This window comes from Lagenorhynchus albirostris, chromosome X, assembly GCF_949774975.1.
Source record: "Lagenorhynchus albirostris chromosome X, mLagAlb1.1, whole genome shotgun sequence".
Taxonomy (NCBI): Eukaryota; Metazoa; Chordata; class Mammalia; order Artiodactyla; family Delphinidae; genus Lagenorhynchus; species Lagenorhynchus albirostris.
The window spans coordinates 84,938,141-84,965,285 of record NC_083116.1 but is presented as its reverse complement, the minus strand read 5'-3'; the positions used below and the strand labels follow the sequence as shown (position 1 = coordinate 84,965,285).

Genomic DNA, 27,145 nt, shown 5'->3' with positions numbered 1-27,145 from the left:
ATAAATGCAACAAGGTGCTCTGAGTTTCTCTCTCAGCTGGGAAAGTTCATAGAAGCGACAAGAGTTAGGTCTTAAAGAAAAAGGAAGAATTTGCTAATGCAGGGGGGAAGGTGAAGGTGGCTAGGGCTGGTTTGGGGTCCAGAGGAGTTGTGTTTCTCTAGGGTAAGAGTTTAGAAGCCTTCCATGGATGTAGGGGCAGTGAGTCCTTCGCACGTAAGAGGTAGGAGTAGGCAGAGGGAGTCATTTTCTGCCTGGATATGCTAGAGGTTGATATCCTTGGGGTACAGGGGCTCGGCCTCACCCCAAAGTTTAGGCTAGAGGAAGAGGAGTGGCTGGAACTAAGTTATCAGGAAGAAGACATTTTCAGACTAATAATTATTTTTTTAAGGGGGAGACCTCATTCTCCAGCCAGGTCAGGAGCTCCCTGAGATGGCTTCTGAAGAAACTCTTACTTGCCCCCACTCCAGAGGTAAATCCATTCCCTCCAGCGGACTCTGCTCTGGGGCCTGAGGGAGGGAGGGGGGGAGGAGGAGGGGAAGAAGGCAAATGGGTGGGAGAGGCTTCCAGTTCTTCCGTCTGTAGGCCTGGCCGTGGATCTGCGCTGCAGCAGAAAGAGCTCTGAGTGACTCCCTCAGGGTTCCTCTGGGACCCCGCAAGCCGGGACGGTTGCTGGGAGCAGCTAACCTAGTCATTTCAGGTGGGTATACTCAGCAAAACATGTGACCCTGGCGGCCATTTTCTCACACCCTGCCCGTCGCCATCTTCCGTTGTAGACAAAGGCACCGACCCCCCCACCCTTGTCTGATGCGGCCTTGGCGATCACTTGGTCACTAAGATTCGAGAACATACATATTTAGGGCCAGGCAGAGGCCCGCAGACAAGAACTTGTCTTACAAGTAGGTTATATGCCCACACCAGCCAACGAACCGCTGCCGCCTCCCCGCCTCCCCCCCTCGCCGCCTCGCCGCCTCGCCGCCTCCCCTGCTCGGCTATTTCCTTACCTTACGGAGCGTCCGGGAGGCGGGGCCAGCGCGGCCCCGGGGAAGGGACGGGAGGGAGCGAGCTGTCAATCCTAAGCCCCGCCCCCGGGTACGCTCACAGCGAGGCTGGGATCCGGAAGTCGAAGTCTAATGCTGCGAGCGCAGTCTGTGGGCTGACAGTGTTGTACTGTCTTCTCTTCTCAGATCTTCTCCGGAAGTGGAGGTAAGGCACGACTCTCTTTTTTCGTGGTGAGCGCTCACCCAGCCGGCCGCGCCGAAAGGATCAACTATTTCAGGTGAAACCCGAGGCGCCCTCTGCCCTGGACTAGAGAGGTGAAGAGTCGGGCTCCTTCCAGGGTAGAAGGGCCCGGATGAGAGGCAGGGATTGCTCGCCTGTGGACATGCGCCCAAACACATTCTTGCGGGGTAGAGGGGCACGGACGCACCTCATCTGGACAGGTATAGACCCCTGGACACACTGTATGGAGAGTTACAGACCCCACTTGTGTGGAGAAGCGTCGAGTGCCCTCCTCCTTTTAGGGTAGTGAGGTTCCATTCCGTATTTTCCCGGTGTAGACAGGCGTGGACACCCCGAAGGTGTGGCGACATCGACCCCACCCGTAAAGAGACACATCTCCCTCCTCACGAGGCTGAACGGCGCAGATTTCTACTGGCGCTAAGGCACACAGATCCACCTCAGCGCACACCTTTTCCCTTAGGCAGAGGCTTTGATGTATTTACCCCCACCCCCGCCTGACGACCAGAATAGAGGAGCTCCGAAATTTTAATATACAGAGGAGTGAGCCTCCTTCCCTTAGCGTCAAGACCTAGAGACCTCCCTACCTCGCCCCCGTGTAACTAATTGACCGATGTCTCGCCCCCGCTCCTGCAGAGGCGGTAGACCACCCCTCCCTATGTGTTTGGAGGCACAAGTCTCATCCCACAGAGAAGCACGCAGATTTACCCCTTCTAGGCTAGAGTGAGTCCCCATTATGGAAAATCAGATCTCACCACCTCCTCCCCAGGTGCTGGCATACTGAATTTGTAAAGGCTTGACCCAAAAATGCCCTGCAGCAAACAACAGCAGACCTTAACCCATGAAGAGACAGTCAGAACTGCCTCTCCTGGGGTACCCGGGGAAGAAGGGCTCAGATTTATTCTCTTTTTTAGGTAGACACAGATCATCCCTCCTCTCCCCCCTTCCCCAAGGATTTAGAATCACCAACTGTAGGAAAGGAGAGACCCCAAGGGAGCAGAGAGGTGCCCTCCAATGTTGAGGAGCAGTGACATCACTGATCACCCCATAGTGCGTGCATATGGGCTACCCCCTTATCCGAGGTAGAGGAGCTCAGATCTTTTTCTCCCTATCCAGGAAAAAAACCCACAGGAACCCCCCCCCCACCTACTGTAAGGGCCGTTCCATTGAATGTATAGCTGCATTCCCCCCTCCCCCATGCAGAGAACCAGAGGTCCTTTTCCTTCAATATTAACACGCTGCTGACTTCAACCCGTACACGAGATAAACAGATCGTGCCCCATCCCATCTCTCATGGAAGGGGCTAGAGTAACCCACTGCGGGCAAGGTGCAGACCCCATTCATGCAAAGCTGCATAATTCCCCCCTTTGTTAGCATGGCACTAATGTCACCTTGTAGTGGAGATCGGTATATCAGTCCCATCTCATGGCCCTCCCTAGGATAAAGTGATTCAAAGTACCCCCCAGCCCCGGTCCCTGCACAACTTACAGATGTAGACTTGTGCTCCTCTCCCATGCAGCGAAGATGCACACAGCCACTGTGCCGGTTTATCTAGTTCCTCTGTATCCTGGAGTAGAGTGACAAAAGGCATCCTGCCCTCCTCCCCCCTGTCACCAAGGAACAGACCCCAGCCATACATACAGGTGCACATTTTTCCCCCCTCCCCCAAGATTTTGCACTGACCTCAGTCCACATAGACATACAGATAAAAAGCCCTATTCTGAGGTCCCTTTTCCCCAGGGTAGATTCCTGGGATATGTCTTTTCCTCCCACTTCCAGGGTAAATGAGAACCCCCTATTTGGGGAAAAGAGGTGCAGTTAATACCCTTTGTAGAAACAGATTGTCCTTGCATACCACTCTCCCCTTAGAGAGGTTTAGTGCTAGTCCCTTACCTGGGGTATCCTATATCTGATGCATTGAGGCACTGACTCCACCCAGGAAGAGAGGTTTAGACTTAATTTCCCATTGGGTAGTGTGACACTACCTTCCCTGTAATATTATTATTATAATTAATTATACTCAGCCATACCAGGTGCCAGCTCCAGTATAACCCCTTCTCTCAGATTCCTCTAATTGTTAGGGCTTCCTTATCATGTTCTTTAACATTTTATTTTGCCTTCAGGGGGCTCAGAAGGGGCTTATAGCATTGTGGTTCCTCTCTCTGTCTTCAAATTGGTTCTTCTCTCATTCCAACAGGAAGAAAAAAGCCTGCAGATTTGAATCTACCTGCTTTCAAGCTAGTCATCATGGTGAAACTTAGACACAGTGAGTTTCTTTTACCACTTCTTCCCAATCCTAAGCTTTAATGAATATTCATAGTATTTTAAAAAATTTCCCAGAATGGGGCTTCCCTGGTGGCGCAGTGGTTGAGAGTCCTCCTGCCGATGCAGGGGACACGGGTTCGTGCCCCGGTCCGGGAAGATCCCACATGCTGTGGAGCGGCTGGGCCCGTGAGCCATGGCCGCTGAGCCTGCGCGTCCGGAGCCTGTACTCCACAACGGGAGAGGCCACAACAGCGAGAGGCCCGCGTACCGCAAAAAAAAAGAAAAAAAAATTGTCCAGACGCACAGTATTTGTAAATTGTCCAGTCAGTAATAGTATTTGCCTACCAGTGTTGTTGTGAGGATTTAATGAATTAAAATAGGTAGAACACTTAGAACAGTGCCTGGCACATAATAAGTGGTCTGTAAGTATTAGCTTTAAAGATTCAGCCTTCATTTCTCTTTGGAGTTTAGCCCCTCAGAGGATGCATACACTGTCTGCCACTGAATTATTGTCTGATCTCTCTTGAGCTTTGGATTTTTCTTACCTATGAAACAGACAGTGTGGATACATTGCTGTTCTTTCTGCCTTCAGGACTCTTTCCCTTTCCTTCTCATCCTTTAATGGGATAACTCTTGCTTGTTTTTCAGATTTCAACTTATACATCATTTCCTCTGGGAATCCCTCCTGTTAACCTCCTCCCTTGGTTTCTACTTGTCTGTGTACCCACAGGAACCAGGGCTGTTGACTCTATGATTGGGTCTGTCTCTTTCACAACACTGTTAACTTCTCACTGACATCTGGTTCATCTTTGTGTCCCAAGGGCCCAGCATGACCAGGCATAGCTATTTGGCACTTACTGTATGCCAGGCACTAGAATGTCTCAATTAATAGTGCTAACTCAATCCCCCCCTCCTCCCACCATGATGCTTACAGCCTAGAGGGAGAAGACAAATGTGATACATGGACTCTTCCTTAAAAGAGGGAAGGCAAAGGCAGTAGGACAGGTCTGGTTCTGTGCTTCCCTGCCTTTATCCTGCTATGGCCCAAGCAGAAAATGATAACATTTGGATAGCACACTGGATAGACTGGATGAGAATTGTGCAACCCAGTGGCCTTGTATTCTGTGTGAATTGTGGCCCTGCCTATGTAGGGCTTGGTGAAAAAAAATTCACTTACTTTATATAATCATAAAAATTTCATCAAGAATCAGACTTTGGTTATGTTAATACCAAAAGCAAATAATCATTTTTTCACGTAACACAAGAAAAGTGAACAAAAGTAGTTATACTCTATTTAAGAATATCAAATACAAGATAATAATAAAAGTATTATTTTTTAATTAATTTTTATTGGTAATAGGATTATTAATAGTGATGAAAAACAATAATTACCTGGTGAAATAGAGTGTATGCATACAAAGGAACTCTGGCAGTTTAAAAAAATGAGGAAGTAGTATATGGAAAGACTATTATATGGAAAAACTGTTAGATGGAAAGATCTCCAGGATTTGTTAAGTGAAAAAAGCAAGTTGCTGACAGGAGTACATAGTATGTTACCTTGCCTGGGAGAAAATGGAGGGAAATAAGAATATAAATTTGTTATTTGCATAAAGAAACTGAATGATGCATCACAAACTAATAAAGTGGTTTCTTGTGGTGAGGGGACTGCAGTGGCTAGGGACAAGTGTGGGAGGGAGATCTCTCAGAATACATGGTTTTATTTTTATTTATTTTTCATAATTTTTATTGGAGTGTAGTTGATTTACAATGTTATGTTACTTTCAGGTGTACAGCAAAGTAAATCAGTTATACTTATACATATATCTACTCTTTTCTAGATTCTTTTCCAACATAGGCCATTACAGAGTATTGAGTAGAGTTCTCTATGCTATACAGTAGGTCGTTATTAGTTATCTATTTTATATATAGTAGTGTGTATATGTCAGTCTCAATCTCCCAGTTTATCTCCCCCGCTTTCCCCACTGGTGACCATAAGTTTGTTTTCTACATCTGACATGGTTTTACTTTGGAACCATCTGACTGTATTACCTGTTAAAGAACAATCATACATATCTGCATTAGTGGGAAAATGGTGAACATTAAATTAAATAGAAAAACTTTACATGTGCACACAAAACAAAGACTTTCACTGTTAAATTGCAACTGAAGTCTTGATCAGACTAACTAGGATGATTGCAGCGGAAGATGGGGGAGGTGCTTCATGGTGCAGCTCCCTGCACCCTGGGCTAGAGATACCTTGGACCCAAATGGTAATGATAATGATTAAATCTGGGAAGGTTATTGAGAAGCCCTAGAAAGAGTGTTCACATACAGTTTCAACTGTTGTACGTTTTTGAATGGCTATTAAAAAGGAGGGTACGTTTTATCATTTAAAAGATTTACAACCATCAATGATTGGTGGCACAGGTATGTAATCCATCGTAATGACAGACTGGAATGTAAGCTGCACAGGGAGGGAAATAGGGTGGCCGTTGAATAAAGAACCGAGTGGCGCCAGTGTTTTGGAAGTCTCTAGGAGGTTGAACAAATGTGCTTGAAGATAGTTGAGAGGGGTGTCTGAGATTGCTTTCTGAAGTACAAGCAGTTATAGATGATGATCATAGATGTCACCAACGCAATGCGTGGGCAGGTGGCTACATGGAATGGGGATGTCAAGGAAGTGGGAAACCTGAGCATTGGAAGGGGCCCAGTGATCACCAAAGTTGCCCAGGTTGATGATGGCAGGAGTTCAGTTGAAAGTAAAGCTATGGACTTCCCTGGTGGCGCAGTGGTTAAGAATCTGCCTGCCAGTGCAGGGGACACGGGTTCAATCCCTGGTCCGGGAAGATTCCCACATGCCGCGGAGCAACTAAGCCCGTGCACCACAACTACTGAGCCTGCACTCTAGAGCCCGCATGCCACAACTACCGAAGCCTGTGCACTCTAGGGCCTGCATGCCCCAACTGCTGAGCCTACATGCTGCAACTACTGAAGCCTGTGCACCTAGAGCCTGTATTCTGCAACAAGAGGAGCCACCGCAATGAGAAGCCTGTGCACCACAGTGAAGAGTAGCCTCCGCTCGCTGCAACTAGAGAAAGCCCACGTGCAGCAACGAAGACCCAATGCAGCCAAAAATTAAAAAAAGATAATTAAGAAAAAAAAAGCTATGAGCTAGGTGCTTCAGTAAAAGAGGAAAAGTGACTCATAGGTGACAGGCATAGCAGCAGTCTCAAAAAAAAGTAGGATTCCCCCCTCCCCCCTCTTTTTTAACAAGAGGGAGAAATTGGTTTGGCAGTGGTGAGTCTGCAAGATACCTCCTGCACCTACTGGCTCCAAGGTATTCATGTTAATATAAACTAATAGCCACCTTTCAAGCCTGCAGGTGAAGCAGTGTCCTCAGGGGAGAGCTGAGTCTCTATTAAGGCAGGAGGTTGAGGAATTGTTCCCAAGAAAAGATGGAAGAATTAGGGGAGTGCTGATCTCCTAAGTGGGAGTTTCAGAGGGCATAGTGGGAAGTCAGATGCAGGGGTAGATGGAGGATGGGGGCAGAGTCACTGCCAGGCTGGGGATACAGGGATGTAGTGGGGTGAGAGTATGGGAGATGATGGATGAATGGAGAGATCCACCTTTGAGTATTGATATGAGAGTTGGTGGATGGAGATATTGGTGGTCAGAGAGATTTAAGGAAATTCTTCAAGGTCATATAGCTAGGTAGTTATTGAGCCAGAACAGGAACCTAGGTATGGCTGGCTAAAAAATGGTAGCTGTTTTCTCTCTGAAGCTATTAAAAAACAGTAACAGCGGCTCCTGGGTGTTGCAGTGTTGTGAGTGTTGCAGTGTTGTGACTGCACCCCTACCCTCTTCCTCGCTTCTCCTCCCCTCTCCTTCTCCTCTCTGAAGCAGACGTTTTTCGCCACTTTAAGTGATGTATTTTCTTTCATCGTGTGCCTGTATCCAGTGCAGGCCCTCATTTTCCAGGGAAGTTAGGCCGATGGAAATTGTTGAGTAAAATGGCCAGACCTGGTTCCTTCCAAACCTCACATTCTTTTCATTGCAACATGAGTACTTTGGAAGAAAAGGAGACTTGGGATCTGATTTTTTTTTTGTTATGGGGAGATTAGGCCCATTCACATTCATTATGATAACTAATATGTTTGGTCTGATTTTTACCATCTTATTTTATATTTTTTGTTTGTTTCTTCTTATTCCCTTATTACTTTTAAAAAGTTTAACAAGTTAAAAAGAAATCCTCCACCAGGACTTAAAATTACGTTGGTAATTGCATTCATATTTATATCAAGCATAACTAAATTTTTTTTATCACTTTACCAAAGTTAAATAACTATTTTTGCCCTACTCTTCCAAAGTGAGACCTTTAGCATGATTTTATACTTATTTTTGCTGGTATACTTCCTCAAGTAGTTTTACCAGAAAGGGAACACAGGTGGTAATCTTTGCACATGTCTGTCTTTTACCTTCACGTAAGAGTGAAATATTGATCAGTTATAGGAATTTAGCTTGGAACACGGTCCCTTGTCTCAGTACTTTGTAATGGTTATTCTTCTGTCTTAAGTGTTCAGAATTGTGGATTTGAGAAGGCTGTCTGCTTCTCTCACATTTGTTGGGAATGCCTTCTGTTTGGAAGTTACAAGATTTTCTCTTTATCCTTGGAGTTCAGAAATTTCATCAGTGTATGCCTAGGGCATATGTCTTTTGTTAATCTTGATGCTCCATGCGCCTTTCTAGTCTGAAGCCTCAGTCCTATTTTCAACTTGGGAAACTTTCATCTATTATTTTAAAAAATAATTGCTTCTCCATTTGTATCTTTTCTCTTTCTGGAACTCCTGTTAATTTAGATACTAGCTCTCCTGAGTCCATTCTCCATTTTCTGTTTTTACATTTTTTTTTTTTTAAGTTGTGGCGCGCGGGCCCAGCAGTTGTGGCTCGCGGGCTCAGCCGCTCCGGGGCATGTGGGATCCTCCCGGACCAGGGCCCGAACCCGAGTACCCCACACCGGCAGGAGGACTCCCAACCACTGCGCCACCAGGGAAGCCCCTGTTTTTACTTTTCTTTGGATTTTTGTCCTGTTTTAAGCAAGCTCTTCCCTTGGCCTTCTAGCTTATTAATTTGGTTATTAGTGATGTCTGTTCTGTTTTTCACTACATCAATTGAATTTTTATTCAATATCAAATTTTGGGAATCTTTTTCTCACACAGTTCATTTGAAGTATCTTCTTGAATCTCTTTAAGAACTTGCAGTAGTATTTATTTATTTAATTAATTTATTAAAAAAATTTTTTTTTGGCTGTGTTGCGTCTTTGTTGCCTCGCATGGGCTTTCCTCTGGTTGCGGCAAGTGGGGGCTACTCTCTGGTTGCAGCAAGTGGGGGCTACTCTTCGTTGTGGTGTGCGGGCTTCTCATTGCAGGGGCTTCTCGTTGCAGAGCATGGGCTCTAGGGCACAGGCTTAGTAGTTGTGGCACACGGCCTCAGTTGCTCTGCAGCATGTGGGATCTTCCCAGACCAGGGCTCGAACCTGTGTCCCCTGCGTTGGCAGGCAGATTCTTAACCACTGTGCCACCAGAGAAGTCCTGCAGTAGTATTTAACTCCTCTGTTTCCTACATTAACTCTGCTTTGGCGTGAACCACCTAGTGTGATTGGGGAGCCTGTTCTCTGATAATCTCAAGCTGCTCCTATATTTGTTTGTAGCATATATTCTGACCTTCCAGAACCTCCCCCTGTAAGAATTCCTTTAGCCCCCTTGCAAATGGTGAGAATTAAGGGAAGCCATTCTTTCTGAGAGGCCAGCTGTGAAGGAGATGACAGACGGGACTCCTCATTGAAGTGGGAAGAGGCCCCTTAAGTTGCTGGGCTTTGTTAAGGCGTGATTGTAGAAGGTGAACTCTCTCCTCCTTAAATCAAAGGGAGGTTGCAGTTTAGCTGTGTAGCGCAATTCCCTTTGGAGGCAATGACATGAGCAGGGTCAGCAGGAAGGGACAGTGCTGAGGGCATCTACTCTGGCTTAGCTGGCTGGGACTCCTCAGAGTCCCTAACCAGGGACTAACCAGGGTCCCTAACTCTAACCCTAACCCTCAGATCACTTTCCCATGCTACCAGCCCCCCACCTCAGCCTGGTGCCAAAATTGTTGAGCTGCCCCAGCTAGAAGTTGGAAGAGAGAAAGGAGTCAGAAGCGCACCTTCAAGTTGCTCTCTTCACAGGATTCCCTTAAGAATTGTTTCAGTTTGCACTGAATACCCCGAACATTTATATCCACTACCTCCTCTGACACTGTTGCTGCCAGCTCCGTGTCTGTCTTGTGCGCCTAGACAGACATGGTGTCTGAGGCTTCCTTAGGTTCCCAGTGTGGCCTGACCTCCATTAAGGTTCAACAAATGTTGGGTAGGTGGATGATGGCTTTTTTTTCTTTCTTTAGAAAATAAAAAGCCAGGTAAAAGTTCCAAAGGCTGCAAGAAGGTAAGTTGGTTCCACGCTCAGGTAAGGTATACCCATTGTTGACGACAAGGTCAGGAACAGGTTACCCACCCTAGAAGAGGCCCACAAAACCAGGTAGATATTGGGTGACTCCAAACAGAGCACTGCATTGGAATCAGTAGATCTGGCTTTCCCTCCCTCTCTGGGTGGCTTCAGCAGAGAAGCAGCAGCATTTATTAAGTTCCCACCACAAGCCATGTACTGCTTTGTGCTTGGTTTACCTTGGTTAGGGATTGTCATCATCCTATTTTTTAGATGAAGAAACTGAGCCTCAGTGAGAAAGTTCTTAGGTTCAAGGTAGCACAGCTAGGACTTGAGTCTGTCTAATTCCCAAGTCCCTATTGCTCATGGAGAGGAGGGAGGTTCAAACAGTCTTTGGCCCCAGCTCCTGGATCTTCTGGTCCTGCTGGGAAAGTTGTGGACACGTAGGACTTGGGTCAGAGCAGCGGTTCTCCAACTTTAACTAGCCCTCCAGAATCACCTGGAGGGCTGGTTAAAACACAGATTGCTGGGCTCTACCCTTGAGTTTCTGATTTGGTAGATCTGTCTTGGCATCTGATAATTGGTATTTCTAGTGCCTAGGTGATGCTGTTACTGTTGTTCCAAGGGCTGCACGTCCCTGCCTGGCTAGGGGAAGAAGGGTCTTTTTCTAGTCAGATGGGCAGACCTCTGGGGACAGAGCCCTTTTTGTTTGCTTCTCTCCTCTTTCCCCCAACAACTACACTTCTGAGCAGCTTTAACACCCGCTGGGAAGGGTGATTTCCATGTGTTCATTAAGTCTGTTCATTTTTTCCCTGTTGTGTGGTGACCAGCCTGCAAAGCAGAATGGGAAGAAAGCAGCCACCAAAGTGGCCTCCGCTCCCCAGTTTGTTCACTCCAATGATCATGCCAATCGGGAGGCTGAATTAAAGAAGAAGAGGGTAAGCCCTTTCCCTTGGAGAGAGAGGGCCTGGCTTGACTGCCAGGTCTACAGAAATGTTGAAAGGCAAAGGCCAGAACTGTTAGGGTTGTTGAGGCTGTTTGTGGAAAGGGGAAGAGAGGGCAGTTGCCTTGATACTTGATTTAGTGTCCATTTGCTCACCTCCCAGTCCATGGCTGTCTGGTTTATGTTCTCATTGCTCCACTGGAATGACCTCTGCCAGCCTCACCAGCATGTTCTCTGATATCAGACTCATGGATAACTTTCTTCCCTCATGTTATTCAAATTCTCAGCATTTGAGACCATGATTTTTTTTTTTTGAAACACTCTCACTTTGGCTTTCCTGTCATCTCACTCTCCTGGATGTCCTTTCTTTTCTGCTGTCTCTTGCTGCTCTGTAAATGATGGAGCATCCCAGGACCTTGTTTTCTTTTCCTCTCTGGTCTTAAGTGCTTCCCGCTACTTAGAACACATTCTCTCTCAGCTTCACATATCTTCCTTGTATTAGTGTCTGCCATACTTTCCCTTCCTTCATCTCTTTGTCTTTTTCTTTCTCTCAAACCCCTTATCTCTTGCTGTCATATCTTCTCCCTTCCTGTATCCCTGCTCCTCCCACCTGTGCCATGTCACACTGTTTTCTCCCTCTGTCACCTGCTCCCTGTTACTCTTGGTCTTCCATCCCTCCCTTAGACTGCAGACCTAGTCAGCTACAGCCCTGGTGTGCGTTCACTTGTTAGGTTGAGGAGATGAGGGAGAAGCAGCAGGCTGCCCGGGAGCAAGAGAGACACCGACGCAGGACCATTGAAAGCTATTGTCAGGATGTCCTGCGATGCCAGGAGGAGTTTGAGCGCAAGGTAAGAGAGCAGTCTTTGCCCCTGGGTAGGACTGGTGTGGGTTTGCTCAAAAGCATCTTTTGCCATTGATCTGTGAAAAGGAAAGAGGAAGGGTGTGAGATTGTTGGAGGGGGAGTAGAGAATCAGCTCAGAGAGGACGGGAAACAGTAGGGACATGGAGGGAGGGTGAGAGGGAGGTGAAGAGCCTTATCTGTGACTGGACAACCCTGGTTAGGTCCTTTCTCCCAAGCTGGAACCCAAAGACTGGGGTCTGGGAGTGGGGAGGCGTTGGACTAGGGGACAGGGGGAGAGAAGGAATGAGAACGTGAGGGGAAAGTTAAGAGAAGAGTCTTCTTTCTAGGACCTCTTACTGCCTTTCTGGCATATAGTCTCATCTCACAGAATATATACTTTCCAACTTAAAGTTCCTTTTCTAATATAAAGTACACATTTTGCTTCCTCCATCCCACATTCCCCATAGATTGTTTTTCTCACTTATACCTCCCTCTTACATTTCTCCCTTATACACTCAGGTGCAATCCCAGGCCTCTAGCTGGTGCTCAAACACACACTTACAAATAGGCACACACATGGACCATGTGGGTCTATCCTTTCTTCTTCTAGTTCCTGGCTTTGTTGGCTGATACAAGCTGCTCTTTGGTGGGCTGGGACTCACATGGCTCTCCCAGCCTCCCATGGTTGCCAAAGACAGCTCTCACTCTCTTTCCTCCCCTGGACCATTGTCTTTTTTTCCCTTTAGGAGGAAGTTTTGGAGGAATTAAATATGTTTCCTCAGTTGGATGATGAGGCCACAAGGAAGGCTTATTACAAGGAGTTCCGTAAGGTATGGAGGCCCATTTTTTAAAAAAATTTTTATTCATTTATTTATTTTTTGACTGCATTGGGTCTTTGTTGCTGTGCGTGGGCTTTCTCTAGTTGTAGCGAGCGGGGACTGCTCTTGGTTGCAGTGCGTGGGCTTCTCATTGTGGTGGCTTCTCTTATTGCAGAGCACAGGCTCTAGGCATGTGGGCTTCAGTAGTTGTGGCACACAGGCTCAGTAGTTGTGGCTTGTGGGCTCTAGAGTGCAGGCTCAGTAGTTGTGGCGCTCAGGCTTGGTTGCTCTGCGGCATGTGTGATCTTCCTGGACCAGGGCTTGAACCCGTGTCCCCTGCATTGGCAGGCAGATTCTTAACCACTGCACCACCAGGGAAGTCCCGGGGGTGCATTTCTTAAGGCCCTTTAGGGAGGGCATCAATCCAGTGCTGTCTCCTCTCTGCTTCTGTTTTTCCTAAGATGGAGACCTCTTCTTTCATGGGCCTGTTGATTGCTACCCAGTTCTTTCCCTGCCTTCATCCCTCATTCCCTGCCCTGCAGGTGGTGGAATACTCTGATGTGATTCTAGAAGTCCTGGATGCCAGGGACCCATTGGGCTGCCGCTGCTTCCAAATGGAGGAGACTGTCCTGCGGGCAGAAGGCAACAAGAAGCTGGTCCTGGTCTTGAACAAGATTGGTGGGTATTGGGCAGTATTGGGTAAGGCAAGGCAGGGACCAGGACTTGTTGAAAAACTAGCTTGGACCAGACCCTGACACCCAGCAACTCAGTGGTATCCATAACAGTTGTGCAAGGTAGGAATTCTTGTTTGAGTTTTTAAAGCCAGGGATTTGAGAGGTGAAGTCACTTGTCTAAACACACACACACCACACACACAGTACAGCAGAAGTTGGGAATGGAGTTAAAGCCTGTCTGCCTTTCAGTCCCCTGTTTTTGCCATTTTGAGCTTTATCTGTGACTGGCCAACCCTGGAGAGTTCCTCTTTTCTCCCAAGCTGGAACCCGGACACTGGGGCAGAAGAGCACATCGGCTCACGAGTCACTCAGGTCTGGGTCTCATCCCAGTTTTGCTGTCTGTTTTCTCTGGGATCTTGGACAAGTCATGTCACCTGAGAGCTTCTGTTTCTCTAGGTGTAAAATGGGCTGTGATTGTCCCAATCTCATAGGATTGTTGGAGAATTAATGATAAAGTGCTTGGTACATACATGTTCAGTTCTTCATAAATGGTAGCCATTTTTGTCAAGGTTATTCTTGACATTTGGCCCAACCTAGAATGATCCAGGGAGGGGTGGGAAGCACTGTCTTTGGGAGGCCTCTGGTACCCTGGGCCCCCTGGTCTGGAAGGAAGGCATCTAGGACCATAGAGCTGTTTACCCATTCTCCTTGAGGAAACAGGTCTCCTCAGGGAGGGCCAACTGGTCCCCTAGACTAGACTGTCCTTTCTAACTCTAACCTGGGGACTGGACAGGGACTGTCAGTGCTAGGGAGATATCTGTTGGCAGGAGGTGGGCCAAGTCTTGGATGTGGGTGGCTGCATCTTTAGAGTGAGCCATCGAGGTGATGTTCTCCTTTCCAGTCCTCTCTGTTCCTATTTTCCCCAGACCTGGTCCCCAAGGAGGTTGTGGAGAAGTGGCTGGAATACCTTCGGAATGAGCTGCCAATTGTGGCTTTCAAGGCCAGCACCCAGCATCAGGTCAAAAACCTGGTAAGCTGGGGCCAGGGACATCTAGCCTCTTTCAGGATAGCCTGGGGCTACACTGTTTTCTAATTATATCATTAACATAGAAATGTGTTTTCAATGTAAGATATTAAAGTATACAGAAACATTTGTTGCTTTGATGGAGAGAAACTGGGTCCTGGGGGACATTTGTTTTTTCAATTTTGTACCAGGTATAAAACTTATTTATTTAAAAAAATAAAGTAGAAAAAATAAAAACAATTACAGTTGACCCTTGAACTAAACAGGGGTTAGGGACATCCACCTTCTGCACAATGGAAAATCTGTGTATAACTTATAGTTGGCCCTTCATATCTGCAGTTCTGTATCTGCAGATTCAACCAACTGCGAATCAGGTAGTACTATAGTATTTACTAGTGAAAAAATTTGCGTATAAATGGACCTGTGCTGTTCAAACCCGTGTTGTTTAAGGGTCAGCTGTATAGATGGAAGCTTGAATATCCTTACGCTGGTACCTCCAATTCCAAACTCTTTTATCCATATCCAGAAGTAACCACCATTGTTAGTTTGGTGTGTATCCTTCCAGATGTTTTTCTGTGCTTTATATTATATGTGGATGTGTTTATAAAGAGAAAATAGTGTTTACGAGTATCATATATGTCATCCTGCATTTTGTTTTTTTTTCCTTGAAGATCTTTCTATAGAGTTCTACCTTTTTGATGCTAAATAAAATTAGTTTCCAATTTTTTTTATCATTATAACCAGTACTACAACATGTACTCTTACACGTCTTGGCTAGTGGGCAAGTGTTTGTGTAGGTTGGGCACTGAGAGGTAGAGTGGCTGGGTCATAGGCTTTTTGCATTTTACATTTTCCTAGTCACTGACAAATTGCTCCCCAGCACCCCACCTCCTCCACCCCCACCCCTCAGTGGCTGTACCAATTTATCTTCCCACTAATGGGATAGATGAATGTGTGAGAGGGCTTATTTCCCTACGCCCTTGCCAACATTTGATATCATTAAACATTTAAATCTTTATTCATCTGGGAGAAACATGATATCTCCTTTATAATTTTTTGGCCTTTTTCATGGCAAAAATGTGATAAGCATCCTTTTTTAACAGTTTTCTTTCATTTGTGTTCCACTTCAAGGATATAGCTCCTTAATCTGTTTCTTATTAATAGATATTTAAGTCAATTCCTATTTTGAAGTACTGTGGTAGGTAAGTAAGGACAGAAGAAGAGCCGAAAGGGCATTGTAGGCAGAGGAGGTAGCATCAGGAGTAAGGAGATGGAGGCCGAAATGACCTTGACCTGTGTGAGGAATCAAGGGAAGGTAGACTTTATGTGGGCCAGGCACCATCTCTTCTCTCCACAGACAGGGAGGCAAACGTCCCCACTGTGTAGGCGAGGTTCACTGAGGCCCAGAGAATGAAATCAGAATTTGCCAGGCACACGCCTGTGAGAGGCAGAGCTGAACTCAAACCTGGCCTGCCTAGAGGCAAGGATGCTATCCTGTCCCTGCTGAGGGAGGCAAGAGACAGGCAGGGACAGAGAAGACTGGAGGTGCAAAGACAGTGGAAAAATAGGCCTTGTGGAAGCAGGGAAATGGCAGGTATTCAGGGCCTATGTGAGAAGCCCTCTGCTTCAGGCTGGGGGTTTCAGTGATCACAGGGAGGCGGCCCTGAAAGTTGGAAATCTGAGCTGAGACCACATCTCCCACCTGATGCCTCTTCTATAATACCCCTCATTTTCCAGAATCGCTGCAGTGTGCCAGTGGATCAAGCCTCTGAGTCACTGCTGAAAAGCAAAGCCTGCTTTGGAGCTGAAAATCTCATGAGGGTTCTGGGGAACTATTGCCGCCTGGGTGAAGTGCGCACCCATATCCGTGTGGGCGTTGTGGGTAAGGCCTTGGGGGAGGTCATGGGACCCAGGCTTCTTCCTTGTGCAGGGGCTTCATTGGGGCAAAGGATTCTGGGAACTTCATGTTACTTTTGTGGGGGGAGGAGAGGAACTGTTCAGGAAGGGTCTTGTGATTTGTAATTCGGATAGGTGGACGTGGGAAGGCATACTCAGGATCACCACCATGGTTTGAGTGTTAGAACCATGGACCAAAAGTGCGGGGCCGGGCTTGGAGTTGGCCTCATCTCATTCTACCAGAGCTGTGGGAGGGAGGGGTGAACACCTCCCTTTCATAGATAAGAACACTGGGGCTCAGAGGAGGGAAAGGGACTTGTAGGGCTCAGCCCTGGGTGAGACAAGGCAGAGCTGAGGCTCAAACCTGGAACCCAGGGTACTGAGGGAAGGCTGGTGGGAAGGGAACAGGGAAATTGAGAGAGGCAGAGATAGACCCGCAGGGAGAGGAAGTGAAGGTGGACACTGAGAAAAAGGTATAGATTTGCATACCTGAGTAGACACAGAAGATTTGAGAAGCCAAATGGTGGGATTGGTGGGGAGTGGAAAGGGAAGACAGATGTGAATGACAGAGGCATGCAGAGAGAGGGAGATATGATCACAAAGAAGTGTGCGCAGAGACTTGCAGAGAAACATAAGAGGGCTAGAGACCCTCCCATGTAAGTAGAGAGGCAGACATGCATACCCAAGGAAAGAATGAGTGAGTCAAACACAGGGATAGAGAGAGATTCAGAGGGAGATACACATAGAGGCAGGAACAAAGATGCAGACACAGAGGAATGCACCCCCAGACCTATGCACACATACAGATCCACAAACACATGTACACATCCACATGTATGGAGACATGTACAGACCCAGAGGCAAAATACATGCAGACCAAACTCTTCCCATACACTCACCCAACTCCGCTTCCCCTCTCCAATGAAATAGAGCCACGGAGAGACACGTGCCCGGATACACTCGACCCTCAGACATAGTCACGCCCCAGAGTCACAGAGACAGATACACGTCTATGATGAGACGGATATATATGTATATATAGAGAAATAGAGATACAGAGGGCATTAGGGAGGCACAGAGAAAAGAGACACAGTGGAACACGTACGGAAGGACATACATGTAGAGAGACAAGCCCATGGAGAGAAGGAACATGTACAGAAAGAGCTGAGAGGAGCTGACATAGAGGGAATTACAAAGAGGTAGAATTGGTGGGGTGGGGAGAATTAGAGAGAAAGGACAATGGCCAGAATGAGATACAGTGAGACAAACCGGCAGAGAAAGAGGTGCTTAGATACACAGAGATACACAGACAAAGAAAGATGTGATAGAGAAAAAGATGGAGTGAGAAAGACAGAAATGGGAAAAGCAGTGGCATTTAGAATGAGAACAACCAAGAGACAGAAGATATACAGAGACTTCTATACATGAGGGATATATACACAGGCACATCTGTGAGGGAGCAGTACATGTGTAAGTTCTAGCACACAGAGAAAGAGAATGGTGGGAATGAGAGACCCAGTGAGGAAGAAATAGACAAGGACATCCATAGGCTGAGAGGTGCTCACAGATGCCCAAACAAAAAAACACGCACCACAGGCGGAAAGCTGCTCAGAGACTGACATCTGGAGATGAGCTCCCCCCACCCCCTGCCAGGTGAATTATATACCAGGATGGATGATTCTGTCTTACAACATTTCCCAGTGTCCACCCTCCACTGGATTTTGTCACAGAGGCCTTGCTTTGAGCGTCTTTCCCAGGCTGTTTGTAGGTAGGAGGTGAGTGCCACATCTAGAAAGAGGGACACGTCTAGCCAGGTTGCTCACATATGGAGGAGAGGGGTAGAAAGACCATGGAGGGGGTTGGTCAGGGCCTTGGATGGGAAGGCAGGAGGCCAGGCTCTGTTTTTGGCTCCCCCATGGCCTGGTCACACTGCCCCTGCCTGGGCCTCCCACACACAGGCTGTCCCAGATATTCTTGAGGACCCTTCCTGCCCTGAGCCATCTGCTGCTCCTTTGTAGGCCTTCCCAATGTTGGGAAGAGCAGCCTGATCAATAGCCTGAAGCGCAGCCGTGCGTGCAGTGTGGGAGCCGTTCCTGGGGTCACCAAGTAAGCACCTGCCTGCTCCCCCACTTCACAGATCCTTCACCCTACCATTCCCCCAACTCCCACGCCTTCAGCCCCTGTCCCTTATCTTGGACCAGCCTTTGATTCTTCCCTGGGCATGGGAGTCTCACTAATAGCCCTCATTTACCTGGCACACCCTGGCTGTGGGTCAGGCACCCAGCTGGGTGTTTCCCCCACTTAGCTCCTTGAAGCCTCCCGACACCATGCAAGATTGGGCTCTGAATAAGCAGCTCCACTTCCTCGGTGAAGCAACAGGCTCAGAGAGTCAGAAGCTTGCCTGTGGTCCTGCAGCTCAGTCCCCGGTGGTGGAGGCTAGACTGGAATCAGACCCCATATCTCTCCGCCTTCACCTGTGTGCCATCTGTCCCACCCCTTCTCTCAACTGGGTGCTTGGAGCCTAGAGGATGCCAGGCACATCTGGGCTTATCACCGTCCTGTGTCCTCATATCTCCCCTCTCCCACCCCAGGTTCATGCAGGAGGTCTACCTGGACAAATTCATCAGGCTGCTGGATGCCCCGGGCATTGTCCCAGGACCCAACTCGGAGGTGGGCACCATCCTGTGCAACTGCATTCATGTGCAGAAGCTGGCGGATCCTGTGACCCCAGTGGAGACCATTCTTCAGCGCTGCAACCTGGAGGAGGTACGCGGGCCTCTTGCTTATGCCCTACCCTGCTCCAAGGGCCCTTCGTTCTTCCTCATGATTTCTCTTCTTCCTCTCTTCACCAGATTTCCAGCTATTACGGTGTCTCTGGGTTCCAGACCACTGAGCACTTTCTGACTGCAGTGGCCCACCGCTTGGGGAAGAAGAAGAAGGGGGGCATATACAGTCAGGAGCAGGCAGCCAAAGCTGTCCTGGCTGACTGGGTGAGGTGAGGAGGGGGCTAGGTGTAAGGGTGAAGCCTGCTGGGAGTCAGGCTCCACGAAGGGGATCATCTGTGTTCACTGCAGCGGCGGGGCAGCCTAACTTCTTGGGTAGGGAAGTCCAAGGCACCAGGTCACATCCTGCTTGGCAACTTATGCCCAGTGATTATCCAGCAGCTCAACCTCTTGTTCAGAAGCAACTGTCTGGGTTTTCTAGTTGACCCTCACTGTTTCTGACCTGAGAACTCATTCTCTCTTTGATTGGTCATTTGTTGTCTTAATGAGATCACCAATTTCTTCCCACCTCCCAATTCAGCGGGAAGATCAGCTTCTATACACTCCCACCCTCCACCCACACTCTGCCTGCCCATCTCAGTGCTGAGATCGTTAAGGAGATGACTGAGGTCTTCGACATTGAGGATACTGAGCAGGCCAATGAGGACACCATGGAATGTAAGTAAGGGCGAGTAGGTTGGCCTGCCTGGCACCTGGTCCTGCCCTAGTAGAGCCACACAGACCTGACAACAGGTCCTACATTTGACCTCCCCCTGCTCTGGCTCTACTCTGACTTGGGGAAAACTGTTTAACTAGCTTTAACCTTAATGTCTTTTCCCACAAGGTGGAGAATTGTAATCTGGGTCATGGGAATATGGGGGTGGGGTGGGGTAGGGAGGCAGCTGGTTGTGGGCTCTTGGTAGATAGGAAAAAAATCAGCAAAGTACCTGGAACATGGTGAGGTATTTACGAAGTGTGAGGTTCCTTTCCCCATCTCTTGAGGCCTGGAGTGGACTGAGATACTCCTCTCAAAAACCCCTTCTCTCATTTTGCTCCAGGTTTTGTCACAGCCATTGCATGTCCATTTCTAGATTTTTACTTTTATCCACATTGGCAGGTGAGGCATCTGAGACACAGAAAGGTGATATTTGCTAAATGGTGCATGGTCATTGACAGGCAGACGTGGCATTCAAACTAGCTCTCTTGCCTTGTTTTGAAGATTCTCCCAACTCAGTATCTAAGTGGTTAAAAGAATGGACTGCCTGGATTAAAATTTGAGTGTTGTGTGGTGCTGTACAAGTTCTTAAGCTCTCCATGTCCAATGATGTCATCTGTAAAATGGGGACAGTAGCACCCACCTGATAAGATAGTTGTGAAGACTTATTTGATATGTAAAAACACTGCCTGGCATATAGTACATGCTTGGTAAATATTAGCTGTTATTAAGATGGTTATTTGTTGAGGTATAGAGGTATGACTTTCAGAAACTCCTGTAGGAAGTTTGTTCTCTTCAGATACTCTACCATCTGCAGCTCTGGTTGATGGCTCCTTTCTTCTCTATCCCACCCAAGGAAGGTACCCGGTGATCTCTGGGCCTGTCTGTGGACACTCGTGGGTAGTGGAGAAAGCCTTGGCTGGCCTGGCTTCTAGTTACCCTGTTTCTCTTGAGGGCCAGTAGCTTTCCTTCTCTGGGCCTTTTAGTGTGCTTGGATTACAAATGAGGACAAGAGGCTTGCCTACCCCCATGTGGCTTTGGGCAAGTCAGCCCTTTTTCTGAACTTTGCTTTTCTATTAAGTGGGTAGCTGGGAGGAATTAGTGCTCACATTTTTATGATGATGCTTGACTCTGGCTGTGTGTGAGGGCAAGCAGGGCTCTGGCAGTGAGAATGTACTTTGGCAAAAGATAGAGGTCCCGGAAATTGAGAAGAGGGAGTGGTTAATAGTGAGAATTTCCTAGTTGCCCTAGTGTTGAATCTTGAAGATTAGGGATTAGAGGCCCAGGGCAATGGACACATTTGTGGTTTGCACTGGAGGCCAGCTCTAGGCAAGGCACCAGAGAGAGAGGGAGAGAGGCCCGGTCCTGGGGAGGGAATCCCAGTAGCTGCCATTTACAAAGCAGTGTCTCAGGCCAGTGCATTTCAGGTACCCTCTGCTGTAATTCACAGCAGCCCTTTGTTATAGGGCTTGTGGCATTCTCATTTTCCAGATGAGGAAGCTGAGGCTCCAAGACCAGCTCCCAGCAGGCGAGTACCCTACTGCAAAACCCACATCTTGAATCATTTGTCATGTGGCCTCCCAGCAGGAATAAAAGAGCCTTCCCTCCTGACTACCCTGGGCAGCGTCCACATATCCTTTCCACTGAGGCCTGACCAGGGGGCTAGTAGCAGGGAGGAGCCAGGGCCCTGACAGTGGTATTTATTGTGTTAAAGGCTTGGCCACTGGAGAACCTGATGAGCTGTTGGGTGACATGGACCCGCTCGAAATGGAGATCAAGTGGCTCCATTCTCCTATGGTGAAAATAGCAGATGCCATGGAAAATAAAACCACGGTGTATAAGGTACCTGTTCTCTTTCTTCATGGCAACACTCTCCTCTACCCCGGGCTCTGGGAAATGGTCAGTCCCTTCCACCTGGCTCCCACAAGGTCCGCCTATAATACTGGGGAGATGCGGGTTGTTCATTCATACCTTGTGGGCTCCCTGGGTGCTAGGCAGGGTGCATCCTTTGCCAAGCAATGGCAGGTCCAAGGAGGAGGCATGCTCTCTCAAGTAGCTTTCCCAGCCCAGCTCTAGCCTAGAGAACAGGATCCCTGTCTATCCACCCGCTTCTTCAAGTTACAAACCTGGGCAACCCTGATTCTTCCTTCCTTCTAACTAGTATCCTGGATCCTATATACAGTCAGTCACCAAGTCTGTGGCTTCTCCTGCCTAAATCTTAAGAGATGCTCTTGGCCTCTTTCTATTCCTACCATTCCTGTAACCCTAGCCTAACCTTCCAGTTGTCTCCCACCTGGACATTTGTTCCATATGGCAGGTCCCAAAGGTCACCTGCCCTTTCATGGCTCCCCAGGATCAAGTAGATATGCTCTGCTATGATCTCTGGAGGCTTTTTCAGCCTCTATGTCTGCCAGTCCCCCATCGCTGCCCTTCGAGAGGTCACAGTTTAGTGGTTTCAACCACGGATATCTACACTGTGATGGGAGACACACAGGCTGGGGTTGGGGGCAGAGGTTGGAAAAGCATGGATCTAAGGGCCCTAACTAACCTATACTACTTGTGGGTCAGGGAAGTATTCCAGGGGGCCTTGATGCTTGTGCCACGTCTTGAAGGTTGAGGAATTCTCTGGGCAAGGGGGGCAGCAACCTGTGGTCAGGGGCTCAGCCAGTGCGCGTGCCAAGACCCAAAAGGGTGAGAGCGTGTTATTTTGCAGAAATCACTAGTGGTCTGAGGTGACTGGAGTGAGGGTAGAGGCGGGGAAAGATGGATCTGGTGTCAGATCATTGAAGGCCTTGAGTTTGACTTTAAACCATGGGTAATAGGTAAACACTGAAAGTTGTTTATGTTTTGTGGGGGAGGGGAGGCAAAGGGTTTAAAATTTTTTTCCCATTTTGTTTATTTAAGATATTTTTTTGATTAGGTACATGGTATAAAATTGAAAAGGTAGGATATTCCCTGGCGGTCCAGTGGTTAGGACTCCACGCTTTCACTGCTGAGGGCCTGGGTTCAATCTCTGGTCGGGGAACTAAGATCCCACAAGCTGTGTGGCGTGGCCAAAAAAAAAAAAAGGAAAGGTAAAGGGTATACAGTAAAAGTAAATCTCTCTCCTGCTTCTCTCTCCCAGCCACCCTGCCCCCTCCTGAGTGTCCTTTCAGAGCTACTCCATCTTTATACACACATATATATATAAAAGCAGATAACAGATCTATTTCAATGCTTTTTTAAAAAATTTTATTTATTTATTAATTTATGTCTGTGTTGGGTCTTCATTGCTGTGTGTGGGCTTTCTCTAGTTGTGGTGAGTGAGGACTACTCTTCGTTGCAGTACATGGGCTTCTCACTGTAGTGGTTTCTCTTGTTGTGGAGCATGGGCTCTAAGTGTGCAGGCTTCAGTATTTGTCTTGCGGGCTGTAGAGCGCAGGCTCAGTAGTTGTGGCACACAGGCTTAGTTGCTCCATGGCATGTGGGATCTTCCCGGACCAGGGCTCCAACCCATGCCCCCTGCATTGGCAGGCGGATTCTTAACCACTGAGCCACCAGGGGAGTCCCAACAGATCTATTTCAATTCAAATAGTCGTATGCTGTTTTTATTGTTCTGCACATTGCTTATTTCACTTACAAATTCATCTTGTAGATTGTTCCACATGATTACTTAAAGAACAGTCCTTCATTTTTAAAAAAGAAAATTATTTATTTGGCTGCATCGGGTCTTAGTTGTGGCACACGGGATCCTCACTGTGGTATGTGGGTTCTTCGTTGCAGCGCGAGGGCTTCTCTCTAGTTGTGGCATGCGGGGGCTAAGTAGTTGTGGCACGTGGGCTTAGTTGCCCCGCGGCATGTGAGATCTCAGTTCCCCGACCAGGGATTGAACCCACGTCCCCTGCATTGGAAGGCGGATTCTCAACCACTGGACCACCAGGGAAATCCTCTGTCGTTCATTTTTGATGGCTATATAATATCTGGAAGGGTTTCTTAAGCAGGGAAGCAACATGGTCAAGTTTATGTATTAGAACTATCACTCCAGTGGCTGGGGTAAAAATCAAGTTGGAAAGAAAGGAGCCAGAGTGGAGGTAAGAAGTCCAGGAAGGAAACTGTTGCCTGAGCTCTGTAAGAAATGATGAGGCCTGCATTGGGGCAGTGGTAGGAATCACGCCATTCCCATCTTCACATAGTTTCGAAAGTCCCCCCAGTGCTTACAGGAAAATCAGTTTAAAGTTGTGAGTTTAAGGCCATCCCCTGATATTTCTCACTGAGCCCATAAGCCCCAGAACATACCATTTTTCCTCAAGGACCAGCAGTAGTTCCCTACTCCATACTGCAAATTCTAGGCTCAGGTTCAGGGCCCTGAGTAGGGCCACTCAATTGCACAACTCCATTTAGGAGTGCTATGTTGTAAATGGTGCCCCCTCCCACCCCCGCAACCCCATAGTTGTACAGTGTGGTAGCCTTGCCTTTTACCCACTGTAGTGTAGCAGGTAGTCATACATACAGAATCCTGACTGCTTGGGTTCTCATTTATTCTACTGCTTACTAGCTGTGTGACCTTACGTGCCTTGTTTGTCAAAGACATTGTTGCAAGGATTAAATGAGTTAATACACAGGTGTGTGTGAGTACATGTATACATATACATATGTATGTATATGTATAACACACACATATATGTGTATGCTTAGAAAGGTACGTGGCACATAGTGAGCTTCCTGTCAATATTACCTTTTACTGACCACATGTATCTTCTGTTACAGCCAAATAGACACCCTTTTGGGTGCCCAGGTATGCTCTCTGCTTTTCCAGTGTTCAGTCAGGAATGACCCTTCCATTAGCAGAAGTATGTTGACCACCACCATCCCCTCAGCCTCTGTCACTTACGCTGCATTTCTTTGGTGGGCACTTACTACATTCTAACTTGAGGTGTGGTTGGGTTTTTTCCTCTTTAGCCTGGTTGCTTCGTGAAGGTGGGACTGCATCCGAGCCATTTCTCCAACATTTCCCCATACAGAGCTAGGCACAAAATTGGTGTCAGAACATATTTGTTAAATTGAGTAAGACCTTGAAGGGTCACTTGAACAAAGAATCATTGAATACCAATTGTCATTGACAAGTAATTCTGCTTTTTCATTTTATTCTTGTAAAAGCCATGCAAGCTACCTACTGTCCACCCTTATTTGACAGATGAGCAAATTGTGGCTGAAAGGATAACTAAGCACCTGCTAGTCTGTGGTGGAGCCAGACTTGAAGCTTATTAGTTCTGTATGGCTCCAAGGCTCCTGTTCTTATGCAAGCCTGTCCTTGCCTCCTCTGCAGAAGTCTTTGGAGGTACTCTGGGGGCCCAGACCTCACTGTTGTCCTTTCTTTCCCCAGATCGGAGATCTCACTGGGTATTGCACCAATCCAAACCGTCATCAGATGGGGTGGGCTAAGCGCAATGTGGACCTTCACCCCAGGAACAACAGCTCAGTGGATGTCTGCCCAGTGGACCGCCGCCCGATGCTACAGAGGATCATGGAGACAGACCCCCTGCAGCAGGGCCAGGCTCTGGCATCTGCCCTGAAGAATAAGAAGAAGCTCCAGAAGCGTACAGGTAGGGGCACTTGACCACACCCCTGTGCTCCAAAAAGAACCTACCTGAGACCTTAATTAGGGGCTCCTGAATGAGCATCTCCATGTGTCCAGCCCCGGGCCAGGGTTGGGGGGCAGGGAGGGGTTAGGAGGCTTACCTGCTAGCACAGTGGTTCTCAAACTTTAGCTTGTATTAGAATTGCCTGGAGGGCTTATTAAAACACAGGTTTCTGGGACCCACCCCCAGAGTTTCTAACTGAGTAGTTGGACCTTGGGTGGGTGGGTGGCAGGGCGCTGAGAATTTGTGTTTCTAACTGGTTGCCAGTTAGTGGTGATGTTGCTCCTCTGGGAACCACACTTGGAGAACCACTGGCCTAGTTTTATGTATCAAATACCCACCATTTATTTATCACCTGCTTTCTATGTGTTAAGAAGCTTTCAGGCTATATATGTTTACTTTATCAATAGGCGATATATTCAAAATCCAAAGGGTACAAAAGAATATACAATAAAATGTCTCCTTCCAATCCCGCAGTCTTTCAGGCATCCCTCCAGAGGCAACCATTTCTTGTATCTCATTCCTGAGATAGGTACACAGGCAAATATCTGTATATTCTTTGTTCTCTTTTTGTAGACAGAGGCTAGTCTCCTGAACATATAGTTTTGCCACATCATTTTTCCACTCAATATATATTATAGATATTTCCCCATCAATTCACAAAAGAACTTCTCCCTTCATTTCAATGGTGGTCTGCTGTATGGCTGGTCCATTTAGGTCTTCATGCTATACTAATTTTCACTAACTCATTGCAAAAGTCTTATTCTCATTTGTTAAGTGAGGAAACTGGGGCCCAGAGACATTAAGTGACACACTCAAGGTATTTGATGGGGCCAAAATGCAAACCTAGATTTGACTGATCCCATGAGCCCTGTTCTTTGAACTAGACTATGTTCATAACCATTCGCTCTTGGCCTGATTCCACGCTGAGTCCTGGGAATACAGAGATGAATTGCTCTTGAACTGCTGGTCTTATTGGGGAGTGGGGAGGAGACGAGAAAACAGACATTGGCAACACAAAGTGATCACTGTGAAGACATAGAAAGCACAGTGCGGGAACCTAACCCAGCCTGGAGGTCGTGGTGGGGTAGGGGTGATCAGAGAAGGCTTCCAGAAGGAGGTGATGTCTGAGGGGAATCCTGAGGAACAATAAGGTGTGGCTGGAGGATGGAGGTGAGCATTCAGGCTCAAAGCCCCTACTGCCATCCTGCCCCTTTGCCGTGAGAGCTTTGAGGGTCATGGCAGAGTGCTAATAAGTTCAACACAGTAAAAGAAAACAGCTGTTTTGATACTAGGAAGAGAAAAATACTTGAAGCTCAGTACTCTGACACTCTGAGATACAAGCTATTTTGGGGTGATCATTTCATAGGTAGACAAATGGGTCTTCCTGTGAGGCTGAGCAGTGGCTGCCATTAGCTCACCAGTTGTTTTGTTTAGTGTTGGGTGGGGAGGGGGCGGTTAGGGAGCCAGTTTGGGAGTTTGGTGCAGACCAAGGTAAATGTAGGCTAGCTCCTGCAGGCCTCCTGTTGGCAAGCCAGCCACCAAGTGACTGCCCATTTTTCTCCATCTGCAGATAAACTCGCCAGCAAGCTGTCTGATTCCATGATGTCCGCCCTTGACCTCTCTGGCAATGCTGATGACAGTGCTGGTGACTGATCCACTGATCTCACCTCCTTCCCCCACTCCAAGCATCAGTTCCAGTGGAAATAACAGATGAAATGGTTTGCTTCTCCCTGAAATTAAAAGAGCCCCTTCCCCCAACCCCCCTTCCCTCCATTCTCTGGGAAAAAAAAGTCCCAAGTGTCTGAAACTGACAAACCCAATACCCTTATTTAATCTGTACTCTGTTTTCAAGAGAAATTAAAAAAAAATTATCAGCA

General features: G+C 47.5%; 1 protein-coding gene across 2 annotated transcripts; it reads left to right on the top strand.

Moving 5' to 3' along the window:
• Nucleotides 1-1,094: 1,094 nt before the first annotated feature.
• Nucleotides 1,095-27,145, top strand: GNL3L (G protein nucleolar 3 like). Of its 2 annotated transcripts, none has more exons than XM_060138610.1 (16): nucleotides 1,095-1,203; nucleotides 3,434-3,502; nucleotides 9,934-9,974; nucleotides 10,805-10,912; nucleotides 11,649-11,765; nucleotides 12,505-12,588; nucleotides 13,119-13,254; nucleotides 14,177-14,280; nucleotides 16,012-16,156; nucleotides 18,189-18,276; nucleotides 18,762-18,936; nucleotides 19,023-19,165; nucleotides 19,474-19,610; nucleotides 21,362-21,489; nucleotides 25,010-25,229; nucleotides 26,839-27,145. In XM_060138610.1, exons 2-16 carry the CDS (start codon nucleotides 3,484-3,486, stop codon nucleotides 26,919-26,921), a joined length of 1,728 nt encoding a protein of 575 aa, XP_059994593.1. In that variant the 5' UTR covers nucleotides 1,095-1,203; nucleotides 3,434-3,483; the 3' UTR covers nucleotides 26,922-27,145. The 2 variants fall into 2 exon arrangements, with proteins under 2 accessions (XP_059994593.1, XP_059994594.1); XM_060138611.1 differs by lacking the exon at nucleotides 1,095-1,203 and adding an exon at nucleotides 1,259-1,276.